The sequence below is a fragment of the Ciconia boyciana genome, chromosome 7 (assembly GCF_034638445.1).
Source record: "Ciconia boyciana chromosome 7, ASM3463844v1, whole genome shotgun sequence".
Classification (NCBI taxonomy): Eukaryota; Metazoa; Chordata; class Aves; order Ciconiiformes; family Ciconiidae; genus Ciconia; species Ciconia boyciana.
The window spans coordinates 13897721-13925367 of NC_132940.1; the positions used below are offsets into that span (position 1 = coordinate 13897721).

Genomic DNA, 27647 nt, shown 5'->3' on the forward strand with positions numbered 1-27647 from the left:
ACTAGAAAGACTAACGAGCACTTCAGGATACCAGAATTACAGAGCAGCCCACTCAACTGCAAAAATAACAGCAGGTAAAGATCACACAAAGGAGAAGAGATGAAGAAAAAATAATGAGACAAAATAAGAATGCTACATAGGAAAGGTGTAAAAAGGAGTAGGTAAAGGAAAATGAAATAAAAAACCTAGACTGAACACCCTATGATTTCTGGATATTCTCAGCTATCTAGATGATGTCAAAATCTACTAGATTTACTTAAGACCTCCCTCTAAATCTGTTGCCATGCAACAATTTTCGACATTACGTCTCTATTACCTAACACTATTATGTGTATAAGTCAGTTGGCATACGCAAGTCACTTACAAAGAACACGTAGCTTCTGGACTTGATTCAAAAGCTGAAGTTAACAAAAATATTGCCATTTTTGGCACATTTAAGCCACATATGCATGTGCTTCACAGGACCTCTACAGCCCAAGAGGTTTGTTTGGATGTCAATGCCTATCAAAATTATACATAGGAATAACTATATGTAGGTTCAGCAAGGTAGCATTCTACTGAAAACAATATGAAATGATAGAAGCACAACCTGGTACTAACAGTGAAGATTTCTCATAGAAGAAATGCAGGATGCCACACAAAACCCCACTAAAAGTTGGGGGAAGAGGGAAAAAATCATCCAAGACCAAAGAAAATCTGACTCGAGCTTTAGTTTTGCAACAAAACATATTTTCCTACAAAAAACAAAACCTGGCAAAAAGCATGGTCAAAAACATCCTTTCAAATGAACAAATAATACATTGTTCAAAGCTGCTTTTTAAAATATCTTGCTAAATAGGGACTGTAATTACCAAGCATAACACTTTAGTGTATTTAAAGTCTTCCCAACACAATTTATACCTGCAGTTCCTTTTGATATTGTCAGTCACGCTTATTTATTTTATACGGATGCTATACTAGTGAAATTGTACCCTCCTATATAATTTCTCTTACTACAGCCTTCATATTAATTTTAGATGCATTATCTTGAAAAGCTCTTTTACATTAACAGGTATAGGAGCGTACGTATATGTGCATATGTATGTGTTAATCTATCTCTAGGCAAGCAAAGAAAAACCAAATATATTTACAAAATACTTTAAGAAATGCAGCAATAATATTTAACAGCAAGTATTAGTTCACGCATCTGTTTTCATTACTTGTAGGCTATTAAAACACACACGGATCAAAAAATCCACGCTTACAAATTTATCCTGCTTTCATGGTAAGACATTAGAGAAAAATATACTACATGTGTAACTGATTAGTGTGTTTCATGAAAAAAAATTATGCAATTCATCTGAAGACATTTACAGAAAAACCATGCTACCTGGAATTAACAGCTTCATAATCCCACTGTCAATTCAGTACAGATTACCAGAGGCCTGCTAATTTGTAAGTCCTTTTCCTATTTATACATTACTCTGAAATGCGTAACATCTCCCCAAGGTTGCTGTCCAATGGGAAAAGTGCAAAATAAAATAAAAATCTTACATCATCCCCTCAAATTTACACCAAACAACAAAAAAAGTTCAACTCCTCCTTTCCTTCCCCATCCACAGTCACTCCAAACTGATCAACTAACGGGGGGCGAGGGGGTGGGAACCACAAAAGCCCACCACAAGCACGCCTCCCGCCCCACACTCGGTATCCCCAAGCCCGCTGACCGCTGGGGCCGGAGCCGGTGGCGGGAGCTCGCCCGTTCCAATGCTGCCACCTGCCGGCGCCCGCCGGGCACCGCCGCCCCCGCCCGGGGCCGGGCGGCCACAAGCTCGCTGGGGCTCAGCCGGAGCTACCGCCGGTGCTGCGCGGAGGACGGCCCAAACCCACTTGTGCAACGCCAAGAGCCTGCTGTCACCAGAACACACACAGCGGCTTTGACCTTGAAAAGCCTTCGCGTAAAGAACAGGCAGAAAATACAAAGCGGGGGGGGGAAGCTGACGTAAATCTATCGCTGCAAATGAGGATGCACATGAGATCGGGGGATTTCTCGGAGAACAAGAGCTTTCAGAATTAGTCCTCAAAGTGATTTATGAAACTTAAAAGAATTACAAATCTGAGGTAGCTGGTGATCTCAGAACAAACCCAGCCTTTTTTATTTTAAGAAAAGCCCACTGAGCTGAACAATGTCTACCAGCCAAAAAAATTACCTATGGGTTCACAAACTGAATCCCCATAGATTTAGGACACGCCAGAAGCTTTACTTATTAAGCACATCAAACTGAAAGTAAATAACTGGTGGAAAAGAAGGGGGGACAGAAAAGAGACGGAAAAGAGACACTAATACAAAAAAAAAAAGATTGAGAGAACATTAGCTATTAACATACTGCAAACAAACCAATTACAATTACTGTGTTACACAAGCATCCTTCTGAACACAAGCGGCCAATTCATTTACTTTTAGGAAAACAGTCACTGCCAGTAGTACCACAATTCTTCTTAATAGAAGTATTAAATATGAAGCCCAATTCTCAAAGGCAATGAAACTAGGATGGTTTTATATGATGCTGTCTTTAATTCACTTCTTACTACCCTCAAGAGAAATACTCATCCCAATTTTTACCAACGCTTTCTGCTGATACACATCTTTTCCAACGCTTTCCGCTGATACACATCTTTTCCTCATGATAGGAGCTGAAAAGGAGAAAGCGTTCCAACTGGCTGTAGAGTTACAATCCAAGTTTAAGAGAAACACTCCTAATTTATTAGATGTACTAAACTCTGCAAGGCTCCTTCTCCAAAGGTGCAGGATTTCTTCTACTCCTTAATGTTTACTTTTTGCTCTTTTATGGGAATTTAGACAAAATACAATCAGCTGAAGCCCCAGAACCCCTAGACCGTCAGGTCTTCTGCTAAAATTGGCAGCTACAAACCCAGTCAGGACTGCAGCAGCTGCAGAACAAGCCCTCTGAAGTGAATATAGCTTAGATTGAAACTGCTATGAAGAAAGGAAACAGCAGAGGATTCTTCTTTCTATTTTTTAAAGCTTTTACTCACAAATATTCACCTACTACTACGTGGAAAGCCAAAAGAAAGCCTCTTCTTTTGGTTAATTAGTAGTTGTTCTTTGTACGAGTCTCAGCCAAAGCCAAAAGAAACTCCAAATGCCTCATTCGTCAAATGTCACGGCTTGTGCTCAACATGAAACTGCCAGTTCTGATCTGGTTGCACAGCTATAGCTCATGCTGAGCTTGGGAGTGGGTGCGTATTACGAAGTAACTGCTAAGCAATTGTGTAACAATAGAACAAACTTCTGTTTAAAAGATTTGGCAAAGTCACAGCAGCTGGTTAGATGAAAACTTGAACAGTCTGCCAGCAGTACGATCCCAATACATGTTCATGCCTCCCAAGACAGCATCTTCTTTACTCATCACCTGTGTAATCAGTGGTTTATCTCTTTTGCTTGTTGGTTTTTTAACGCCCTTATCTGCACATATGACACTTGCAACTTTAAAACAAACAGATCTAACGTGGACTACTTAAGACTGTGTCAGAGTTGAGGTCTGTAATTTTCTGGTTATGCGCTGTGCTACAAATATTCTGTAGCATTCTACTGCCACCAGTGTGGAAAAGGAAAAAGGTATCAAGCTAACATTGGCGGAAGAATAAAACAAAGAGGAAACGATTCACAAAGGAATGAAGCCAAAAGACTATATCAAATATTAAACCAATAAAACCTCTGCAAATTATCTTCTAGGAAAAAAAAAATGTAACTGGAATGCAATACAGAAAAGAGGAAAAGACTAGATTCTGGATAGATTTTGTCAGAATAAAGATCTGCACACTCAGTAACCAATGTAATACATCAAAATTTGTATTAGTGGTATATATTTGTGATCTATCAGATACTTCCTGGTAAATACTTCTTGCAAACCCTTAAGGGGCACAAGTTCAATTTTACATTACTTTTTTTCCTCTTCACAAAGGCTTTTAAAACAATACTAGGGATGAACAAGATTATTCATGACTAATTTGGAAGGATTATTCATTTTTAATAAGCTTGGTTTAGACCTCTCCCAATGATACCAAAAAGAATAAACCAGGCTATGCTAGCCCCATCTTTCCCCAGCTATTTTACGTAAGAGTGCAATCTGGGGTGTCAACAGCCATCACATTCCCAAAAGGCACAGAATGGTTTAACAAACACTGAGGAGGTTAAGAATACGCACTCACATTCTTTCATTCAATGATCATTCTTGTATTAATTTGGGACAATCTGGGTAGCATCTATTCAAAGCTCACATAATTTGTGAAGTGTCCTGACTTCTTAACAGCCTCAGAAATAGATGTGTGTAACGTTTATAATATTCTTCAAATAAAACCAGAGTAACTAGTTCTTGCAGAGCAGATCTTCCAAAACTACATTTTTAAAAAGCATTAACATTTTTAAGTAACAAATTCACTTCAAGCTGTAATTCTTAAATTTGTTGTAAAAAAACAGATCTCTCTCATACCAAGAGGTACTGACCTAAGAATTCTGTTTAAGGAATTTATTAAGCACTCCACATCACTATCTATACAGCTATACTACAATTTTCCAACACTTCTACAAAGTTCATACTTTCTTCTCCATTGTCCTGGTTTTGGCTGGGATACAGTTAATTTTCTTTATAGTAGCTGGTATAGTGCTGTGTTTTGGATTTTAGTATGAGAATAACAGGAATAACACGCTGATGTTTTGGTTGTTGCTAAGTAATGTCTGCACTAGTCAAGGACTTTTCAGCTTCCCATGCTCTGCCAGGTGCACAAGAAGTTGGGAGAGGACACAGCCAGGGATAGTTGATCCAAACTGACCAAAGGGCTATTCCATACCATATGTCATCATGCTCAGTATATAAAGCTGGGGAAGAAGAAGGAAGGGGGGACATTCGGAGTGATGGCATTTGTCTTCCCAAGTAACCATTACACGCGATGGAGCCCTGCTTTCCTGGAGATGGCTGAACACCTGCCTGCCCATGGGAAGTATGAATGAATTCCTTGTTTTGCTTTGCTTGTGTGCGCGGCTTTTGCTTTACTTATTAAACTGTCTTTATCTCAACCCACAAGTTTTCTCACTTTTACTCTTCTGATTCTCTCCCCCATCCTACTGCGGGGGCAGTGAGCGAGCGGCTGTGTGGTGCTTAGTTGCCAGCTGGGGTTAAACCACAACACCATTAAAAACACACTCTCTAAAAACTCTTCCAAAGTGGTAACAAGAAACTCAGAACTGAACTATTTTTTTTTTAAATTGCATCTGAATATAGTGCAATGAATAACTTACTGTTTTACACGAGACCACTTAAAAATGGTCATACGTTACAGATGTGAGGCAGTATTCCGTAAGTTGCTGCTGTGTGCTTCCATTCCTAGGCATACATGTTCTAAAAGACTCTCTTAAGCTAAATGAGAACTATTTAGCTATTAAACCAGCATGTTCCCATCCCTTCCAATTTCACAGATTTAAGATAACCAGAATTGCCATGATAATGTAATACAGCTTTCAGTAAATATCTGAACATTTCACAAGGATAACATTCCTCTCTATGCATGAGTGCCCCTTTCTCAACATTGCTTCCATGTGTCCAAGTCAGTAGTGTGTCAGATACCTAAAAAACCCTCATATATTGGCACCAAACTAACTCAAAAATAAAAGCTGAAAATCCCAACCAGTCATTTCCTGTTTCAGAACCATAAAGTCATCCAAAACCTCTTTCTCCTTTTTATTCTCCACAAATTAGAAACCCACATAGGTAAGTTTGCATCATGGTTTTTGACTGGCAAAATGCCTGTTATTTGCCAAAAGCTTTTTTTATTCTTCAGAGAAAAAACAAATTTAGTGTCACTAAATACTATTCTAAACTAAGGAGTCACAAAATTAGCTTAAGATATATATGGTTACTACTAACGCACATGATACAGATAAAAATACAGCATACAAATAAAATATGAGATACACTAAACCATGTAGGATACTTTTAATTACAAGGACCAGAGTTACTGTTATCTTTGCAATAGAATAGATTATTTCAGTAGGAAGGGATCTACAACGATCATCTAGTCCAACCGCCTGACCAGTTCAGGGCTGACCAAAAGTTAAAGCATGTTGTTAAGGGCATTGTCCAAATGCATGTTAACACTGACAGGCTTGGAACATCGACCACCTCTCTAGGAAGCCTGTTCCAGTGTTTGACCACCCTCTCGGTAAAGAAATGCTTCCTAATGTCCAGTCTAAACCTCCCCTGACTACTTTAAAACTAATAAAACTGCTATCCACTAACTTGTTCTTTGATTTGAGCAACAGTAAACAACAAGGTAGACAATAATTTACATACATTTATGGGTTGAAAAATATGTCATCCCTGGTACAGCAGACTATTTCAATGTTTCTTTTTTTTCCCCTCTCCTAGAGGACAGTATCATGAAACATAAAAGATGCAACGGAAATGGAAGTACAATGCTAAATAAACTCTGCAGTACCAGCATATCTTCCTTTACATGTTCCCAATAGGTGGCAACAGAATACCAAAAATACAAAGTAGTTTATAATTCTTTCTTCATCCACAAAGTAATGGAAGCCCTGTTACAACTTCTATCAATGAACTTGCACCAGCAATTTTATTCAAATGAATCGCTGCATCTCAGCAACAGAAATTCTCAGGACAGTTAATGTCAAAAGCCAGAGAATTCACAAAACAGAAACAAAGCATTTATTAAACAGCTAGTTCTTATGAAACAACTAACTGATGGCTTATACTCAGAGCTTATCTGAAGGAGTAAACTATTACAAGCAGGAATTTACAGTAACAAAATTTTCTGCGCATTAAAGAAGAAATGTTAAGGAAGAAAGAAAATTTTAGACTATTTTTTTTGTTGTTGACATCCACACATTGGTATTTAGCACTATTTATTTACAAGACTGAATAAAGGAGTGAGCATTTTAAACAAAGTTTTCAGCTGACAAACCCCAACTTTATCAGTAGTAGCAGGTCCATACTAACTCCCTGATTCTTTGTAAGAAGTGACAGGAAATCAGAGTTTTTCTTCCTTGACAGTTACATGACTATTTTGTTTCTGTGGCACAGAGCTATACAAATCAAGTCTAAATAATGACTACTTACTTGCTTTCAAAACCAGCTAAGTCACTGTCCAAAGAAATTGTCTCTGTTGTAATTTCCACCTTTCTCACACTGCCAAAGAAGTCTGTTATCAGAACGTTTTGTGGGTCTCGCTGAAAGAGATCAGTTCGGTGCCCAGGCGTGGAAACACACAAACTTTTTGGACAGACCTGAAACTGGAAACCAAGATGGACAATCACATCCTGTCCCTCATTCATCAATAGTCTCTACATATATCTTCCAAAATGAAATCACTATAAAAAGAAAGATAAATGCCACATAACTTGTGTTAACTTAAGTACAAGCTCCACAGCTGAAAAAAATGATTGAACAAAAACATTAAAAGGCATAAACATCTTGATTATGCATTTCAGAAAACCTTTATCCTCCTACGTATTTTGTCTACATATCAGATCCACTATATCCAGCACACATTGCAACACCTGGAACACAAGAACAGCACTAACAAACTGTTTTCAGTGAACTCAATTCTGTATAAAGGTACACTTGCAGAAAATAAGTAGATGTAACAGTGGCGGATTTGTCATAGTATTTAGAATATCTGACAAGACAACAATCTTGTTATTTAATAGGCATGCTATGTACCCAGCAGATATTCAAGGCAAAACCAATGCATTTTGGACACAATGCCTTTTTGCACAAGTCCTACCACACTCGCCACAAAAGTCTCCAATATTTCCCATCTGGACACATTGCTTATTTCAAGGGATCTTGTAACGCACATAATGTAATATAATCAATAATAATTGGCTTGTATTTTTATTAATAATGCTACATAGCTTAAAGTGCCATGAAATGCAGCCCAAGGCCTCCCTCTCTCTAGCCTCCTTGATGAGCTTGGAAACCTGAGTTCATGTCTCAATCATTAGAAGGCACTTCACCACCAAACACACAACCCTACTTACTAGACACAGGAGCTAGACACACATCCCTGCTAGACAGAGGCACTAGCTCCACAGTGCTCTGGACAGTTTCATGAGCAAATGTTTCTGTCTATTCAACTGTCTTCTGGGCAACTCGCAGACCACCTGGTAACAGTGTAGGTTATGTGAGTCCTTGCGTGTTCAAGCAACAAAGAACATTTAACAGAACAGATTAATGTACAGGACTATGAAGGACACTCTCCACATGGGTGCTCATCTTCCTTAAACTTAAATTCTCCAAGTGATTTTCACAAACAGGTTCATCAGCCACTGGATCTAGAGCTCATATACCTAATTCCATCATGGGTCAGTTCTTAGAAGGTTGCACTCTTAGGACAAAATCACAGGTCCTAATTAGCTCAATGCAGATGCAGCCTCAATTATCCTAGATCATGACTGACAAAACCTGTGAGTTTCAGTCCATACTTCCTAGCAGAAATTCTGTGCTCAGCCTGATACAAAATGCGTGGGCTTGTGTGGCTCCTTCTCTTAGGACAACAGAGCCCTATACTTAAAAAGCTTCCCAGAGAGGAAACAATGTACCTGGCTTTTCTTCATAGAGGACAGATTCTATCTTCCCATTCCTCCCTTCTGCTCCATCACAGTTTCTCCTTCATACCTTGTCTTTTTTGTCCAAGCCTGTAAGCATACAGCATTAGGCTGCTGGTCCAGGGAGACTTCAGGTCACTTTCACCTTTACCTTAACTGAAGCCTACAAGCACACATATCCACCGAGCTCTTTTTTAAATTATTCCCAACTCTTTTGTTGGCAGAGTATCACACAGCTGCTAAAGAAAAGATAGGGGCAGATCAAATCTTTCTGTTATCCTCCCTGTGAAGTAAAATGAACTACACTCATCAGCATCATGCTTCCCATACAAAGCCACTTGTCACTGCACACAGACCCTCTTAAGTTTCAGTTTCACCAAAATGCAATCAATTTTCTTCAGTTCTGCTCCAACTAAGGGCACAAACATAAAAACTAAGTCTCTGAAGTAAGCTATAAAAGCTAAGTATTTGTTTTAATCCTGCTATTTGATGCATAAATCTATGCTGCAGTTATACCATTAAGTCTCCCTTCCAAGCTCTCAGGAGAGTATTAATGTCCCAAAACAACTGCATTAGCACTGAAAGTGGGAAACTGATACTGCACCCAACTATTTCTAACCTGTCCCACAACAATTTACTACCATAAGATGTTGAGATGAATCTTGAACAAAAATGTGCAATGGCACTGAGAAGACGACTTCAGTATTAAAAATCTGCTTATCCAGTACCAGTGTGAGAAAAGACAGACTGCAAAGCAATTACACCACAGCAGACTAACACTAATAACTGAGGTCTTCTGAAAAAAAAGAAAAGGCAAGTGCTGGCTAAATGAAACACATTTGTTCATGTGTCAATTTTTCCAAATTTTTTTAAATAAGATACTATTCAAATAAAGCAAAACAATTCCCCAAAATAGGAACTTGTTATCTTGACTTTTCTTAACAACATTTTTAGCTATTTTATGACAAATGATAGCTCATTTAGAAATTCATTTGAATCTTATTTTAAAAGTTCAAATGTGTGACATTTCAATTTAGTCTTTACTTTTTTGGAATTGTGATCAAACCAAAAGTCAGTCATTTGCACAGCTTTATGCCATCCCTTAGCAACACAGATGGAGCAGGTGGGGAGTAGGTGGAGTGGATTATGAAAAAAGATGTCTCATTCTTTGCAGGAACGCAATATCTGAATCTTAGGTGGATGTGGAGAAAAGCTGTTTTAAGAGTGGTTGGAGAAAAGTAAAGGAGTGATGGGATAGAAGCGGTGTAACAAATACACAGTACTTCTAGAAGAGCAGACATTTGACCTATCAGAAGATCAAACAACTAAACATTAGCTAATAATTTTAAAGCCAGTTAGTGAGCCACTTAATATGTTATCCTGAGTTTGGAAAGCGTTAATTTTTTAAAAATCAGACTTAGATAAGCAGTAGGTCTTTGTTCTTAAACCAGCACAACACTAACAGTGCATTCCAGTGCCAAAGTATCCCCTTATAACTGTTGGCAAATAAATGGACTTACATCCTTACCATGGACTAACCATATGTCATTTTGGAACTCTTAGATGAAGGCCTGAAAAGCACCAACTTGAAATCCAGAGGCCACGTTTGCTGAGATACATGCATATTATGACTCGGTACCTGATCATCACAAATCATGATGTATTTGGGGCCATTCTCTTCCCTTCCCGGAGCAACAATAAGCAGATTAACATATGATAAGATGACTTACATGAGGTAAGGAATTTACCAGTATGGGATAACTTCCCACAGCTCTTGCCAAGTATTTGGCATATAAGCAAAAACAAAAACGCAAGGGAGAATGTTTAGATATCTTCTCCAAAGAGCTCAAAAGGTAAACTACTTGGCCAGCTAACAAGTTTTCTATACTTTTCACAACAACTGGATTAATATCTAGCTGGCTAGACCAGTTATACCACTTCCCAGATAGTGTCTTATACACTAGAAACCACTGTTCATTTTTTGACTGTTTTTTTAACATCAATTCATTTTCTGGTTTACAGAACAGAGTTTTGAAGTGCTGTTTGAATGGCTAGAAGAAAATACTTAATCAGTAAAGAACTCACATATTCTTCTTTAACAAGATTTATTTTAAAGTTATCTGTATCCCATGATCAGAAGGTATTAAATTACAGGACAGAATTTCATTCCCATGATAGTAAAAGAATCTTGAATGTTAGTTAGTGAATCAATTCTGTATCAACATAAAATCTGTCAAGTGTGGGCTGTTTAGAGTGAATTCTACTACACATCTAGCAGCCAGGCTAACACCATCCTCTGTAGACAGAGGGTGGCATAAAACTTTTGAGCAGCTGCTCCTTTTACAGAAATGAATCAAAGACAATGTGTTCTCTAAGTGGTGGCTCTTAGATCACTGACACAGCATGCCAGGACTTACAGCTACAAGGCACCAAAGCCTAATGTATTACTAATGTATTACTACAATGAAACTAGTATTGCAACAGGTATCAAGGGTTAATAGAGTAAATAAAATATGGTTACTTTTTATGTAATCTCACCAGTGTATTCATCTAACTGTTAGAGGCATTTTCATAAATTTTATCATATGTTATCTGGTTGGCTTTTTTTTTCCTCCTCCTGCCTCATACCTGAAAGCCACAATTAATATTTACCTAAGATATAATTAACTCCAAATGCTGATGGATTTGGACATATCTTGCTCTGGAATCTAGCAGATACACAGAGCAATTAGTCTCTGCAGGCATTTCTGAGTGCACAGTTGGAATTTTAACTGTTTAATCACCTTTGCAAAACAGTATCAATGGCTGCCTTTCCACATCTGCAAGGTGTCTGCTACCCATTAAGCTGATTTTAGAAGCTTCCTACTACCATTTTTCATGTGCAAATACTTCATTCTATTGAAAAGAGTATTTAATGAATGCTTTATTCACTTTTCAATAAATTTAAAAAAAATCTGGCTAATTTTTGTTAATTTTTTTCTGTAGCCAGCAAACCACTTTCACACTGAGGATAATCCTGAAAGTGTTACACTACAACTACATTTAATAATGGCAAAAAGACACTCCCCCCAAAGCTGCTTCCGAGAGAAACAGCAGGAGAACAAAAAGCATTTGGAGAACCCTACGGACAAAATAAATTAGTTTTGAAACTGTTAAAGTCATTAGCATATTCATGAATGTTGAGTATTCTACTTACTAGGTCATTCATATTCGTCTGACTGGCTGGATGAATTTCTTCCAAGAACTCTAGCACATAGAATGTGTATCTGTCCATAAGATGAACGCCAATCCCAAGATCAGGTTGATGCTTAAAAACAACACACAGTAGTTATTGGGCATTCGTAGAATTCAGTATTTAGGAAAGGGAACAGAACATAATAGCATGTTACAGAAGTTAAGCATAATTTTTTTTTGTTCTTGGGCAAATCACACTAAGAAAATGACTACCCATGAAGAAACATATTGTTGACAAGCTGAATAATACAGTTTATCTTCCTTTTTCTAGACTACATCCTGGTAATCTCCATGTTTGCCAAAAACCAGGGAACCCCTTCTTCTTAATGGTCCAGTACAGATTTGTGGACTGCCCTGACCTTCTTAGGACTTGGGAAACAGGGCTGTGAGAGACAGCTTATCTTACAGCACTATGCAGGTTCAGGTAATCCTGACCTGCTGGTTTTGATCTGGCTAGGATCTCTCTCCTATCACTCCTTCTGTAATTCAGCTGGGATATAATTACAGCAGGTGAAAGGTAGTGGGTAATTTTTTTTTTTTTTTTTTACATCAAGCATAAGAAGTCCTAGATTGAATATTCCTTACGGATATCTCTCAGTAGTCTTCCCATAAAATTTTTTTCCCATAAATACCTCACACATTCAGCAATTAGAAGGGAAATTTTTTAGTTAAAAGTCAATAGGACCTGTGCTTTTAACTCAGGCATTCTGCAAATTGTCTTCAGGATCACAAAAATCTACTTACTGACAAAGAATCTTCTCCAACTTGGCTGCTAGCCAAGGCCATTATATTAGGTGAATAAAATCGTTCATACATGGATGCTCCTTGACAAGTATCAATAATAAACAACAATTCATTGTACCTGCAAGAAATAAAACAGCCTCCTTACCCATCTCTCTTTAAATTGAAACAACATATACATACTTTACTTTTTAGTTACCAGGACAGCTGCTAGGTACCTAAGGAACAGAAGAGTTCACACTGATTGATTGTAAAATGCGAGTTTAGTCAAAGCAATACATTCAAGCAGCTGTAACTGCAGGAAGCTGAAAACAAAAATTAAAACTCTTCTTTCTGAATGCAAACTTTCATGGAATTTTATGGATAACAGATAGTATCACTGCTGAAGGTAAGCAAGGCCTACCAGTAAGACTTCAGGCACATTCATGAAATACGGTATTTAACCTCTAAATAATGCTTTTTTCTCACCTCCTTTTCTGCCACATTTGTTCAAAGGCATCAGCAAGTTCTACATTTGTGATTTCTTCAGAATCTTGAAATTTTAGGAAACCATTTCCACCGTGGCCTGACAGAAAAATCAGAAGTTAGGCAAGTACGTAGATTAAAGGAAGATATTCAGCCGGGTTGATCACAGCAAACACAGTTCTCTTTCTCCAAACAGACTCCACCAAAAGAAAATACTAATATAGTAAGAACAGTACACATACATCATTTAAACTGGAAACTATACTTGCTAAGTACTGCCTTACAGGTTTTTCCTTAATTAGTATGACATGCTAAAAAAAGAAAAAAAAATCTTTTTGTTGATCCTTTTGTTTGTTTGGACTCCTGATGGGATTTCACACTTTCAAACAGGCCCATCCAACTGAACAAACATCAATAAATAGTATACAGAAACCTGTAATTACCTGTCATATATATTAGAATATTGCTTCTGTCATCAGAAAGGAGACGTTTAGATCGTGGTGTGCTTGGTGGGATTCTTCCTGTTAACACACGCAAGAAATTTTCCACAGTAACCTATGAATAGAAGCACAAAGTAATTTTCTAAAGAGAAAGGTACTGATTAACAACTCTAGGCTGGGTTACATAAATTAACTAATAAAACACTAAAATATGCAGTGTCTCTAACTAGACTTAATATTGCATGGTATAAACTGCATAAACAGACATTTTCTGTTTAAGGTTTTACTGCAGGTTCACAGTCATATGGTACCTTTTACTTTATCCCACTAACATCAGCCTGTCGCTTTATTATATCCAGTAAGTCTACCACCATTATAAATTCTAAATATATTTTTATTGATCTGAAAACCTGTCAGCGTATAGCTTTATTCTGCCAAAGCTGCTCTGTACTCACAAAATGCTCCAACATTAGTGTGTGTTACCATGGAAAAATAAAAGTTTAAATTTCCTCTGCAACTCAGGAAAGGAAAAACAGGATCAATTTCGGTTACATAAGTCTGAGTGATCAGGTAAGACCCATCTGGATGGTGATTGTAAAAAATCCTATAAAACACCACTTCCTCTTCATGCAGATATACAGAGCTCAAATGCTAGCAACAAATCCATACTCAAGAAAAAACATGATAAAAAGAACATCTCTCTATTTCAGTGTTTTACCTTCACTTCTTTATACAAAGCTTCAGATAAATAAAACATCTACTATATACTTAAATATGCTCCTATAAACCTTTAGTAATTATTATATAGCACTATTAAACCATGCAATTGATGGCTAGTTTAAGATCAACTGGTAAAGACACTGTTTGAAGGAATATTACACAAAAATGAAAAGGTGATACAATTCAGATTTCCATATAGTAATTACAGTAATTATTAGGGTACGGCTTTTGTTTTATTTTGATAAAAGCATATGCTTAAGATTAGACATTTAAGTACGTCTACTTAATAAACATTTCACTTGCACACCAGAAGTTTCATACTCGTGTTAAGTGTTTGCAAAATGAGACACTGACCAGCCATTTCCAAAGAAGAGAAATTTCAGTAATATGTGTGTATTCCTAATGCATACAAGGAGTTCCATATATTCTTTTAACTGTGGAGATTCCATTATTTAAAATAGCCAATACACAACATGTTTCTAGTATAACAAATTTCAAATACAAAACCAAGTACCAAAGGGGTGAGAGGTGTGTGTTTTAAACCTATCAGTTGATAATAAAAGCCCAGCCCAGAACCAGTAATGTGAGCAGAAATACTTCCTCAGACTTCACAGATGTTGTATAAATCTTTAAACCAACACTAAAAACAAAGACCCAATGATTTAATTAAAGCGCCGTCACCTCATAGCTTCTGTAATCCACTTCCACATCATCTCCATAGACATTTAGCTCCATGTTTTTATGACTGAACACAGTAGCTGGTTTGGGATTTCTGGGATTACATGCCATATCATCTGCTAGCATCAGGACAATGTGACTATGGAAAATAAGACAAAAACATTTCAGCCATTCTACTTTCACATAACAGTCAAACGGAAATTACAACAGCACTGTCCCATGATCACAACAATGGCTTATTAAGAAGATTCCTGGAATTGTAAGTGAAACTTTGCTTAGTTACACCCTATTTCCTTATGTACATCCTCACTATTACAAAGATACCATACATGGAAATGCAGCTAGCTGTTATTTATCTACAGGATTAGGTCAGGCCAAAGATGAGCACAAGACCAGTTGACATCAGAAACTTTATGAAACAGACTTGCCTGGACCTAGGCTGGAAGAAGTCTTTATAAAAAAAATGTGGAGATTTTTATGGGGCACTAAATCATTTCATGCAGCTCCATGGAAGAAATCCCAGCCTGTTTGCAGCCTCTCAAACAGATAAATTAAAAACATTATGACAATTTTTAATTAAATTTGAGGAGCTCCTGAACATTTCTCAAACCATGATACTACATCTGAAACACTACTGTATGATTATCTGTGTTAATGGAATTTTTCTGAAGAACACAAGTGGGCTGACACCAGACATTTTGTCTTCTTCATAGTACCAAGGAGAAAAACAACCCAGCATTTCATAGTACCAAGGAAAAAAAAAAAAAACCAGCACATTATAAAGCTGTTCCAAATTACATGCAGCCAAAGATCTATTTTTCACCTGGCAGGGTCAGGTTTGGGTCAAAATATGAAATAACAAGTAGTTACTGGAGACTGTTAGCACTAGGAAAAACATGCCAGAGATGTCTGGAACAAGGTGAAGTCAGTCCTTTCCTTGGATAATCTTGTCTTGGATATAGTTTCTCCTGGACTGTGATCTTTGTGTTCTCCCAAATCATGCTTACAAAAGGAAAGCTCTGTATCCTACAAAGAATGCTGCTAATTCAGACTGTCAGGCCCACAGTTATAAATTAAACTGTGTTCTGCTATTTAAACACCATCCCTGTGCTTGTCATCGTTCAACTATATGCCTGCATGAGCATTTTAAGAGTAAAGTTATTCTTTATTAGGTACTGATACACTCCACAGTGCACAAAAAAAAAAAGAAAAAAGAAAGAGAGAAATGCTGTCCAAAATAACATAAGCATAAATCCTCAAAAATAATCAAAGTAAATTATTTCAATGGGAGTAAAATGCTGGCATAAATACGAAGCTGCAATGACAGAAGCCAGAGGAGGACAACTACTGAGAAGAAATAAAGATTTTTTTTCTCCATACATGCCCACCAGTACAAAACTATTTTTATAAAAAAGTATCATTAAAAGGGAATTAGTTGGAACCAAGTGTTGCATATATGCCTTGCAGATTTACTGAGACAGTCAGGTGTACACCCATTTTTTGTATTACACTCAGAAGAGAATATTCCAGACTAAGCCACCACTAGGCCTACAGTTTAGCACTGTATTTTTGCTAGGAGTGTGTCTATTAAAAAAAAGAATTAATAATCACACACCACTCAGTAAAAGGTTTTGCATAGTAGTAGTACAGACAGGGGAGCACAAACACGCAAAGTTTGTATACTGTACGGCATTCTTAAAAGCGTATGAAATATCCCACGGTTAAACAGAACCACTGTGTACGAGTGGCTAGTACATGCAGCAAAACAATCTACGTGTTAACTTGCAGCTTAACTGTTAAACCAAAATACTCTAACTAAATATTATATTAATGCTATTTCCATGATATAAAACTTATACTGCATAACGATTCCAGGAATCAAAAAGAATTTCTGGATTCATTCTGGCTTTGTTTTATTTTAGCAAAACTTTTATGAATTGGAGCATTGTGCCCACACGTGAACAAACCAGAGCAACTTACAGTTATAAAGCCACAAATCATTTTCCTAATGAGTTCTGTTGACAAATCTATTTAAACCACCAAACTGACACAGTTCCATTCAAAATGAGGCTATGCACAAACCCCTCCAAAAAAACCCAACCCCAAGAATCATGATAAACGTTTATTTTTAAGACGTGATTTGGGAGGTTTTGTTTTTTTTAGTCTTACCAATATTTTGAATGAAGTTTTGCAGCAAAGAAAAATAGCAGAGGAAGAAGTTTGTCTAAGGGAGAAACCCACTCAAACCCATGTAAAAATTACTGCAAATGGGAAAAAAATAGGTGCTCTCTCTCTCTTTAGGTCTTCTCCAATGTCTTATTCTTGACCTTAGTCTAAAGCATTGCTGGCTTTTCGAGATTAATTTCCAGATCCTTGGGTATGGATAAGAAATGGATCAGGCTACTGAACAACAGAAATCTCCAGCCATGCTGTAGTTTTTGCAGTATTTCTAAAACTGCCACCTATTTTGACCTTAATGGTGAAGATGGATGGATGCAGAGAAGATTAAAGTTCTCAGGTAAGGGTAGAACTAGTGAAAGAATTTCTAAGGTAGTGCCTAGGGCACCTATGCTTCAGAGACTATACAGGAAAGATGCTTCTGAATGAGATGTGCAAAAAAATGCCATATTTCTGTGGCTTTCAGCCCATAGTGCTTAGGTAGGACATTCCCTTGGATTTACAGCCCCCAAATACTTCAAAAATTCAGGTTTCAACATCCCCTCTTTCAAAACCCGAGAAGTCACTGTTTTCTTTTTAAAAATAAACACAGGAAACAGGATGATACTGCCACTGCACTCACAATTGAGTGGAAGCTAAGTGTGGACTCCAGATACCACAGTTTTGGACTAGGACCAAAAAATGCCATACAAATTTAATCCAGCAGAGTATGCGTTTTGCAATGACGGAGCACACCATACCTCTTTAGGCAGATATGCTGGAGAAACTACCAGTCCTCTAAACTAACATTAAAAACCAGGACCACCAGGATTTCCATAGGACTCTATGGATACATACAACCTATTATTCAACAGATGTTGGTGCCGAAAATTTGCTTCCATAGTTCTGGTACAAGTAAATTGCATTCCAAAACAGCTGGATGGAACTGTGCCAATACCCTTAGAACTTCCAGTAGGAACACAACTAAAAGACACTTCAGAACAGTTTGTTCACCTTCCTAATCCTGTTGTCAAAAAAGGGATACTATTTTAACCATTGCGCTATTGCTAGAGAAGCACAATTTGATGGACAAAGCTTCTGGTTTCTCTAAAAACATAATGCAAAATGGATTTTTCAAGGCTACTTGCAATATGTAGGAGCTGCTTTGTTCAGGGCCTTTAGTTTAGAGACTGCCAGTGTAGTTGCAGATATGGAAGTTTTACATTTTAGTACAGTTAGGGTTGCTAACATCTCCACATTGAAAGGAAATTAAAGGATGGTAAAAGCTGTATCTCAGATTAGTACTGTCATTGCTGAATGCATTTACCAGTTTTCACATTATGCTTTCACCAATTTATTAAGCGGTACATTTTAGTGCCCAGATAGCTCCTCATGTTTTTAATCTAATTAGCATATTCCAACTGGAAGTTTTATTATATAACTTGTTGTTTTTCCTTTTGAACAATATTGCCATGCTTTTCAATATGCTGATGCGATCACATCCTTCCTTTTTACTTTTATCCAGTTAAACTGGGAAGGGAAATGCATTTTTATACTGCTTCAGACAACAAGAGAACTTTAATAGCACATTTGCAAGGAATTGTATTCACCAAGATTCCCTCACCTATCAGGAATGCCCAGTCTCTTGACACTTCTGTATACTGAAAGAGTATTTGCCACATGACGATAATTAAACCAGAATCGAGATGTACACACCTTGAATTTTTAAGGAAAAAAAAAAAGGCATATTAAATAGTGTAAAAGATTGGCCTGGCACATTGCATCAGAAGACCGTGATTACAGGAATATCAACAAACTAGTAACAAATCAGAAAGAACACAGCAACACCAAGAAACTTGTGCTATAAGCAATATAAATCTTTGTTGTACCAAAGCAACAAATGCTGAAAATAAAAGTTAAAAAAAAAATGTTCTTAACATATCGACTCATGAAAAAATTGTCATAAAATCCAACTAAATATAGAAAGTGGCACTTTAGGGAATAATTCAGCAATAGTAAGTGGATAAGCTAAATTTTTTCATTTGCTTTCTCCATATCAAATGGAAGAAAAATCAAAGGAAGAATTCTCATCTCAATAGCAAACTCATTCTGGAAGCATTCTTGCACAAAGGCATAAGTGAATTCATGCAGAAGCCACACACAAGGGAAAATACACTGAGGATGTCTGCATTTAAGGAGTCAAATATAATGAAGTAAGAGCTAAGTGAGCACTAATCAAAATCTGAATACAAATTCTCAAAAATCTCAAAGGAGTTCAGGTTCTACTGCTCTAACAGGTGAAGGGGTGGGGATCAGCCATTCCTGTACTTAAACTATTCCCTAGGTTTAGGGAATTCCCTGTACTTAAACTTTTCCTAGGTTTTGGAGGACAGATAAATATTATTTAATATTTAATCCAGTGAGATTTCAAAAACCTTCAGAGGCAATCTGCTGTAGTTCCTTACTAGCCTTATCATTGTCCTTGTGTTTAACTTCAGTTCACTACTTTTTGTTTGTTCCACACCAAGGACAGCAATTCCCCTTTGGAGAGAAATTTCCTTTCCTTTTACAAGTCTTGCAAACAGGTAAAGGAAGAAGCATTTTAGAAGAGGTTACTTTAAAACCACAAAAATAGAGAAGCAGGAACATGCATTTAAGACAGTTTTTTAATTTTTCAGCTTTAAATACACAGCTCTAATTTAAATAGGAACATCTTTAAGTTACACTATGTAACATCTTCTTCTCTAGCCTTTTCATAAAAATAAATGAGTAGTAGCTTAAATAATAATAAAAATTCAGCCTGAAAGAATCCCCTTGTGTCTCAATCATCCCGTCAGTTAGGACTTTCAAAAAAGCCCACAGGAATCAGTCCATGAGAACATTTGCCTTTCAGCAAGATTTAAAGCTCTGAAAACTAACTGTGGCCAATCTAGCTGTGACATTTCAAGACCTTATCATCTGCCCCTTTCCTCCATTACCTCCCTTACAACACTATGGAAAATGTGCCTATGCTTTAAATATAGCTATTCAGACTGCAGCATATTAATTCAAACAACTGATGAAGTGGGATTCAGCATGATCCCAGGCTTGAAGTCCCTGATAGCAGTAAAACCCTCCCTATTTTATTGCTTAAAAATTAGTAGCAATTGTTATAAAGCTTAATCATCAACTGCTGAAAAAATATAACCAGCAAACAATCTGTTGAGGACAGAAAGTATAGCTTCTTGGACCTAATTTTCCACTTTCCTTGTGTGTTTTTATGGGTACTAATAAAAGCACCTATTTGTTAATAGTATTAAAGTAGTACTTGATGTTTTAATAGTTTCAAGTTTGTACATTCTAGAATATAGAAAATATTCCTTCTAATTCAATTAACTACTGTTAATTTCCTTTTATATTGCTCAATTTTAGTATCTGGAAAACAAACAGCTGCTACTGAGTAATTACAGTAGTGTTCTGAAACAAATTAGTCATTAAGACCTGAATTGTGATTAAGAACCAATTGTGTAGCATGATTCAAAGCTAATAAAAGATTCATGGCAAAGAAAAAAAAAAAAACTAGGATAAGAACAGTTGATCTAAACGTTATGTTGCCTGAATTTATTTTATTCTAAAAGCCTGTTATCACAAGTTGACAGATTGAGTAAGAACAAAAATCAGAAATAAATTGTACCTTTCTGGTCAAAGAGATATACTTCTCTGATATCAGAATTACACTTTTGGTCAACATGCAGTATGGTAATTTGACTTTTTCAATGCTGTTAGAACTTTTGTTTTATGAATCCTGCCATGTAGCTAGATGTTTTGAGTGCTTGAAATGCAGTCATACTGAAAAGATAATTTTATTATAGTGTAATAAATTTGCAGGCACAATTTCAAATTTATTCATTTCCAAGTCTTTATCTTTCCATTTCTTTCAAACGAACAGAATTCTTGAGTGACAGTTGCAATTATGGCTCCTGATGAAAAATTGTCAACTTTATTGGAAGAAAACAACTTGGACCACACTTACCAAAACTGCCCAGTTATTTGTATGACCACTTCTAAAGAACTGTTCTGCTTGATCCTGAAAGATGGAGAAAATATTAGATGTTTTTCAGCAATAAGAAAGAAATGACCACTCATATTTTTGTTGTCTCCACAAAACAGTGTTCAGTGCATATGTTTAGCACACCTTAACAATGAATAAACCTTACAAAAGCTTCAAAAGAGGTAGTTTTTCTTATTCCATTTTGCACATTTCATGCAAGCTAATTGCTCCAAATCTTTCCCTGAAACTTGCTAAATAACAAAGGAGAAAGAACTATTAGTCATTTTCAGCTCAGTTAAAACAAAAAGCCCACACATCTCTATTCCAAAGGACACTCCAAGAAGAAAATAAAATTATTTACTGACCTACAGTCTCTTCCTTAATGAGAAAAGGGGCTTGGATTAATTTCTGTTTTCACTGTTCCTCTCATCTTTTCAAAAGCAGGTAAGTGAATCTGCAATTTTAACCCATTTTAAATCCAAGGTGGTTACATTTATCTTCCAAAATCAGAAGCTATGACAACAACCACCTTCTCTATAACCTGTGTTATCCATAGTTCCCACCGTGCTTTGCAGAGGAGAGGGCCCCTTTTCTTTAACAGATAGCATAAATCAGGACACAGAAAGGGGACAAGACTTCCCAGAGGTAAGAGAACAAGTCTGTCACAGGACAAGAATCCAGACTTGCTGACTCTTAATCAGACTCTTAACTCTCCGAGAAGTACGGGGCTGATGCCTGTGGTCCCACACAAAACATGCAGCAACAAAAAAAGCATGTGTTAAAATGTATGTAAAGCATACTGTATTTCAAGTAGCAAACAATTTGCAGCGTAATTAGTAATCCAAAGACTCTAAAAATATTTCTGTTGGTTATTTTTTTCCCTGTTTGTAATTAATTTCAAGTATAACAATTTGTTAATAAAGCAGAATTCAAATGTAAACAACACTCCAGATGTAGTGTGGGCACTGTGCAAAAAGCATAATTGCTGAAATATGAAATTACTCCCACTTGAAAAAAAAAATAATAATAGCTCCTTCTGTGTGTAAAATGCCTCACACCTGCGAGAAGGGCACACAGCAACCAAGCCCAGGTGAGCCCGGGCAGCTCGACCGCCTGTGAAAGCGCCCAACACCGCACCCTGGTTTTTAACCGAAGAAACTCCATTCGCACGTAACTTAGCCAGCAAATGTCGGGAAAAGGAACATAAACCACCGACTACTGAAAGTTACGTTGCATAGCCAAAGAGAAACCGCGTTTCAGAAACCTGCAAGCGTATTAAAAGACAGTTGGGGGTTTTTTAAACAGTTTAAACAAGTTCCATGTGCCTGACGAGCCCCGTTGTTTCTGGGACGTACTGCACTACAGCTTATAACACTTAAATCCCCGAGGCCGGGTGGGCAGCGCCAGCAGCCCCGCGCGCTACGCCCACGGGGCAGAGCGAGGCGAGGCGAGGCGAGGCGGGGCCGGGCCGGGCCGGGCCGGGGGAGGGTCGGCCCGCCCGGAGAAGGCAGCGCGGCGCAGGGAACTGTCCGCGCCCCCGCTCGGGAGAGCCGCTCACGGACTGCGCCCACCGAAGCCAACACAACCCCTCCCAGAGCGCCTCGGGGCAGCTCCACCGGCGCGGCCCCCAGAACGGCGGCGGGGCGCGCAGCCGAGGGGAGGCAGGCGCGGGCTCTGCCGGCGGAGGGGAGGAGATAAGGGGAACCACCAGCATAGAGCCTGCGGCGCGGCCCAGCGCCGCCCGCCCTCTCCCCCGCCGGCCGCTTCCAACCAGCCTTCGTACCTGGGCGCCGCTGGCGAGCGCTGCGCCGCAGCACCCCAGGAGCAGGGCTGCGGCGGCGCGGACCCAGCAGACGGCGGGCACGGCGGCCGCCATCTTACCCCGCCTCCTCCGCAAAGCTCCGGCCGCCGCAACTGCCGGAAGGGGGGAAGGGGCCTCTGCGCATGCTCCGCGCCGCCGCCTCAGGGTGGGGCGCGGTGCTGTCGCTCGCGTTACCGCTGCCGTCTCCGCTGCGTTTCGTTCTCTCCCGGCGCTTGGAGGGAGGCTGTTCAGCAGGAGTAATGCCCCTGCTCCGAGCCACGCCAGGCGCTTAGTCACCTATCAGAGCTCCCCTGGCCTCGCCAGCCCCTGGAGAGCTTGCTTTAAATTCGGTTTTTACAGAGCTGAGGCAGCAATGGTAGCAGATCTCACCATTGCCTGGAGCATATGTGTTGTGGCTCTGTTGTGAGGTGTAACGCAGCCCTATCCTGACCTCGTCTATCCCTTGGACAGGCCCAGCTGGTAGTAGAAAACACTGTGGCCTCACAGCTCACCTTTGGCTTGGGGGGCTCCTGGGGGTGTAGCACGGCCATTTCTCTCAGCCTTCTCCCAAAAATGTGCTCGAATCACTGGGCTTTGTTGAAGTTACCATGAGGGCAGGGCGGGGGGCATGCTGAGCTGTGGGCCAAGGGTGGCCGCAGGCCTTGGTGGCTGCAGGGCAGAGCTGTCTCGGAGAGCGAAGGGGAGAGCTGGGGAAAGGGACCACCTTTGGTGGGGAGGAGAGGGGGATCTGAAAGTAGATCTTTTGTCAAGATGCCTTGCTATAGCCTTGCCTTTGGCACGTACATCCCTCAGAGCTGATGAATCATCAGATTTTTATTTCAATCTATTGAACCACTTGGTATGATTCTTTTATTTCCACTAACTCATCCTGTCAATGCCTGTGTTCAATTGCCTGATGCCTTCCATTAGTGAAGATACAGAATCTGCCCTGAACCATGGAAGCTATTTCCTGCTCCATGTACTTGTCATCAGTAATGACTTTCTCAGACAGAAGCATATTTCCATGTATTGATGTTGGAGTTTCAATAACATCACATTTGCTGTTTGAAAGCATCACTAGTTTCCTCGATAAAAATAATCACCTGTAATTAGATCACCTTTTCTTTTTGTGCCTAAAGCTAATTAACTTATTTCCTTTCGAAGACTATAGCCACCAGCTCCTGTTGTGCCTGAACGTCTCCTGCGTGAGCCTTTTAAGAACCTACTGAGAAGTGCTATGCGTGTCTGTGTCCCTTGGTGCCTGCTTGTAAGCTGCACTGTTTATCTTCTTGCTCCAGAAAACTAAATGAATTTAAGACTAGGACCAAGCTTAAGCTTTTTCCTTGCCCTTTCAAATGCTTCCACCTAGGTCTCTGATCATTCTCAGATGTGTTCGGGTTGTGTCAGTAATTCTAAAGGATAGGCAGCTATCTTCCACAGCATTTACTCATGCAGTTTTATAAACTGGTGAGTTGATTTCATGCGCTTTCACCTGGGTAGCTCCTCATTACCTTTCAGCTCCCACCTGGGAGCTCCCACAGATAACACGTGACAAATACAGAAGGTCTCAACTCTTTGACTGAACTTCTTTCTGTTAAGCTTAGTTCTTTGCTCTTTGCAGTTACTATGAATATTCATTCTTTGGTATCATGCATTTTGGTCAACAGCTTTTCCCATATAAATAATGTCATCAGCGGTATTCTGATGATGCATCTTTGAACCAGGTCCTGGTTGTTTGTACTGAATGCATAAGTCCTGATGTTTGTACTGAATGAAAATTTAGGTCAAATGTTACCGAAAGGTAACTTCAGCTTACCGAAAAACATTCCTGACATGAGAAGCAATGACCACCTTTTCTGTGAATAAAACTTAAAAACATGCTATTCACTTAAAAACTCGTGAACATTCTGAAATTTGTATCACAGGTGACCTTAATTTTGTCATTCTCTGGAATACTTGACTTTGTAGTTTTAAGGTCACTGTGTATGATTTGCTACATAAGAAAAAAGGAAATGGGAAAAAAAACCCCAAAATTTCCATCACGTAGCATTGCAATGATGTAAACATAGGTTATCACCTATGGACTCTGCTACTTGTGCTGAGCAATTAACTGTAGCAAATTCTCCTTACATGAAAGATCCCTTGTAGGTGATGAGACATTTAAAATACTAGGTTTCACCAACAGTCAAAATAGTTTAAGTACACTTGTTCAGTCAATATTGCTGCTATCTCTCATGGGTTATATGTAGTTGGTTCTGCAGTCTACAAGAAGGTTGAGCTGACTCTTGATGTAAAAGCATAGCTGGAAACTCATCAGTCTTGTGTCACATGCTGTCTGCTGCAGCATGTGAGCAATGTTTGGATCAACTACCGTCACACTGCAGGTGTTACTCTTTGATTTTAGGTGATCAGGTCATATTGCTGCCTTTCCATCCCAGGGCAGAGACAGCACTGAGTTAGGGCAAACTCAGTTTCACAAGCTCCTTGGAATATTCCAAAAGAATGGCTATTATTCCCTTTCATTTATATGCTGCGTAATACAGTACACAGTTCACTTTTTTAGATCTGTCTGTGGTTTGCCTTCTGGATTCCCTTAGCCTGCTTCAGTGTATTTTGTAATGGATCTATTTCTTCTTCTACTTCTGGCTTTTATTTCTTTACAGTCTCAATCTTTCATGGGCTTTAGTACTCATCAGACACGCATGAGTGTGCCAGTGCTTCAGGCATTATTCCTGGAGGTGGTATCACTTCTTTTTTTTTCCCCAGTAAGATAGTACCAAAAGCTTTGCCTTCTTTTTTTTCATCTTTATTCCCTTAGGCAGCTCTCAATACAGACTTGGTGTTTGCTTCTGTGCCTGTACAGGAATTTTTTGTCTAGAAATTAAGCTCTATGCTGTCTGCTTCTGTTTCTTCGTTCTGCTTTGTTTTCATGCTAATCACGGTATTTTTCATGCTCTGAGTCTCTTTAGCTTGACCTTTGCCACAATGTTTCTTGTACCTCATGCTGAGTAATTGGAAAGGACACCAAATGTGTATCCCAGAATGATTTGTAATTAAAACAACTGATTAAAAAGGTGCTGTAACTGCAGCTGGTATTCACATTGGTGCACATCTTGGTGCCCTTCCAGATTCTTTCCTCCTGCAGCAGGTTGCTCAGGCCCTAATCCTCTAATCTCTACCCTCTAGAAATTGCCCTCTAAGAGCCATCTGTCAGTTTGCTCCTGTCCAGCATGCAGCAAACAAACCTAGCTTTCCTCTGAGGAGGGGCAGCAATCCCAAGTGTAACCCCATAAGCTCCTAAAACAGGGATTTGTGCCTACTAGGGTTTACCTGACACTTTTTGACCACAAACTTTTTTTTTCTGTCCCAAAAATACCAGTTAAATACCTTTAATTTTGTTGGTATTATCCTTGATTATATTACCTATATGTATCATAGTGTATCTCTTCCTTCTTCTATACTCTTGATCCTCATTCTGTGTTTCTTTTCCTGTTTTTATCAGACTTGCACATACTGCCTGATAATTTTCTACTGTAGAAGATAACGAAATATATCTTTGGCTGTATTTATTATGCTTCCAAAAGAAAAATGAAAAGGAACTCTTGCAATGAAGTAAGTCAACAAGACTGATTCTTAAGGAATCATCAATAATAGCTCAACTGTATTATCTCACTAAAAAAATGCAGATTTATTACTTTCTTCATTTTGACTGTCAACACAAAAGATTAAAAAATTTGTACCGGCCAAACAAATCTACTTCAGTTTGGTATCTGAGCTGATAAAATGGCTATCTTCAAATATGGAACCTGAATGAAACAACAGTAATCAAATTAATGATTGGTCTTATTCATTTGGGGTTTTTTCCATTTCTCTTAGTGAAAGACTGGCTTGACTACAGAATGTTTGTACTTTGAAAAGATTTACAATAGCAAAGTAATACTGATTAAAAATATGCAAAAAGAATCTGGTGAGAGTAAGAGATACAGAAGTTCCAAAGGAAAATAACTTGAAAGAAGTATTGCTTCTAATATTATCGAGCTGAGACAATTGTACTGAACTGTGTTTATCAATAGATTCTTTTTGAACACTGGCTAAACACATTAGAACCTACACTTTTGTTCATCCATAGCATCAAGTTGCTTACCTCTACATTGGAATCAAACTAGACAATATTTTTTACTGTTTTTTACAAAGTGAGATTATAGACATAATTTTTTACAGTGCCTTTTGAGGTCAGAATAGAACACAGGCAAAAACCTTGAAACCTACAATGAAATTCAGTTGACATTTGTTCTTAATGAATTAACCATCTACCTTGTCATCAGTTCTGTTCTGTCATTAATGATGCAAATATCACCAGGCATGGAGTTTCCATAATGTTGAAGTGTGTAATAATCCGGTATTTAATCTTCAGAAGACGTGAGGTTACAAACCATTCCAACATCTTATCCTGTTGGTAAAATAAGTAAACTATGAGAAAACAAAATATGAAAAACCAGTGGCAGCTTGTTTACATAGTTTGTTAGGTATAATGGCAGTCATGAAATATGAATGCACATCACATTTGGTCTCTGCATCAATGTTTTTCTCAATAGAAAACAATGCTGAAAACTTTTGTCAAAACATTCTCATTTATTAAAATAACAAAATACGTGAAAAATAGAGCAGTAAAAAACCACCTTTATCTTTTAAAATTACCCTCTCCATTGTATTTTTCTATTAATATTTCAAAAGGGTTCATTCTCAAATAGAAAA

The 27647-nt window shown here is 38.3% G+C and overlaps 1 protein-coding gene across 1 annotated transcript in view; it reads right to left on the reverse strand.

Moving 5' to 3' along the window:
- The window catches only part of PIGK (phosphatidylinositol glycan anchor biosynthesis class K), a 75220-nt gene extending 52190 nt beyond the window's left edge, over window positions 1–23030 (reverse strand). Inside the window, exons 1-9 of the mRNA XM_072867951.1 lie at window positions 22875–23030; window positions 21074–21127; window positions 18686–18777; window positions 14908–15043; window positions 13510–13621; window positions 13070–13166; window positions 12605–12722; window positions 11823–11933; window positions 7137–7309 (exon numbers count right to left, since the gene is read on the reverse strand). Coding sequence (XP_072724052.1) covers window positions 7137–7309; window positions 11823–11933; window positions 12605–12722; window positions 13070–13166; window positions 13510–13621; window positions 14908–15043; window positions 18686–18777; window positions 21074–21127; window positions 22875–22967 — 986 coding nt within the window. The 5' untranslated portion in view covers window positions 22968–23030. The remainder of the gene's footprint in view (window positions 1–7136; window positions 7310–11822; window positions 11934–12604; window positions 12723–13069; window positions 13167–13509; window positions 13622–14907; window positions 15044–18685; window positions 18778–21073; window positions 21128–22874) is intronic.
- Window positions 23031–27647: the final 4617 nt, after the last annotated feature.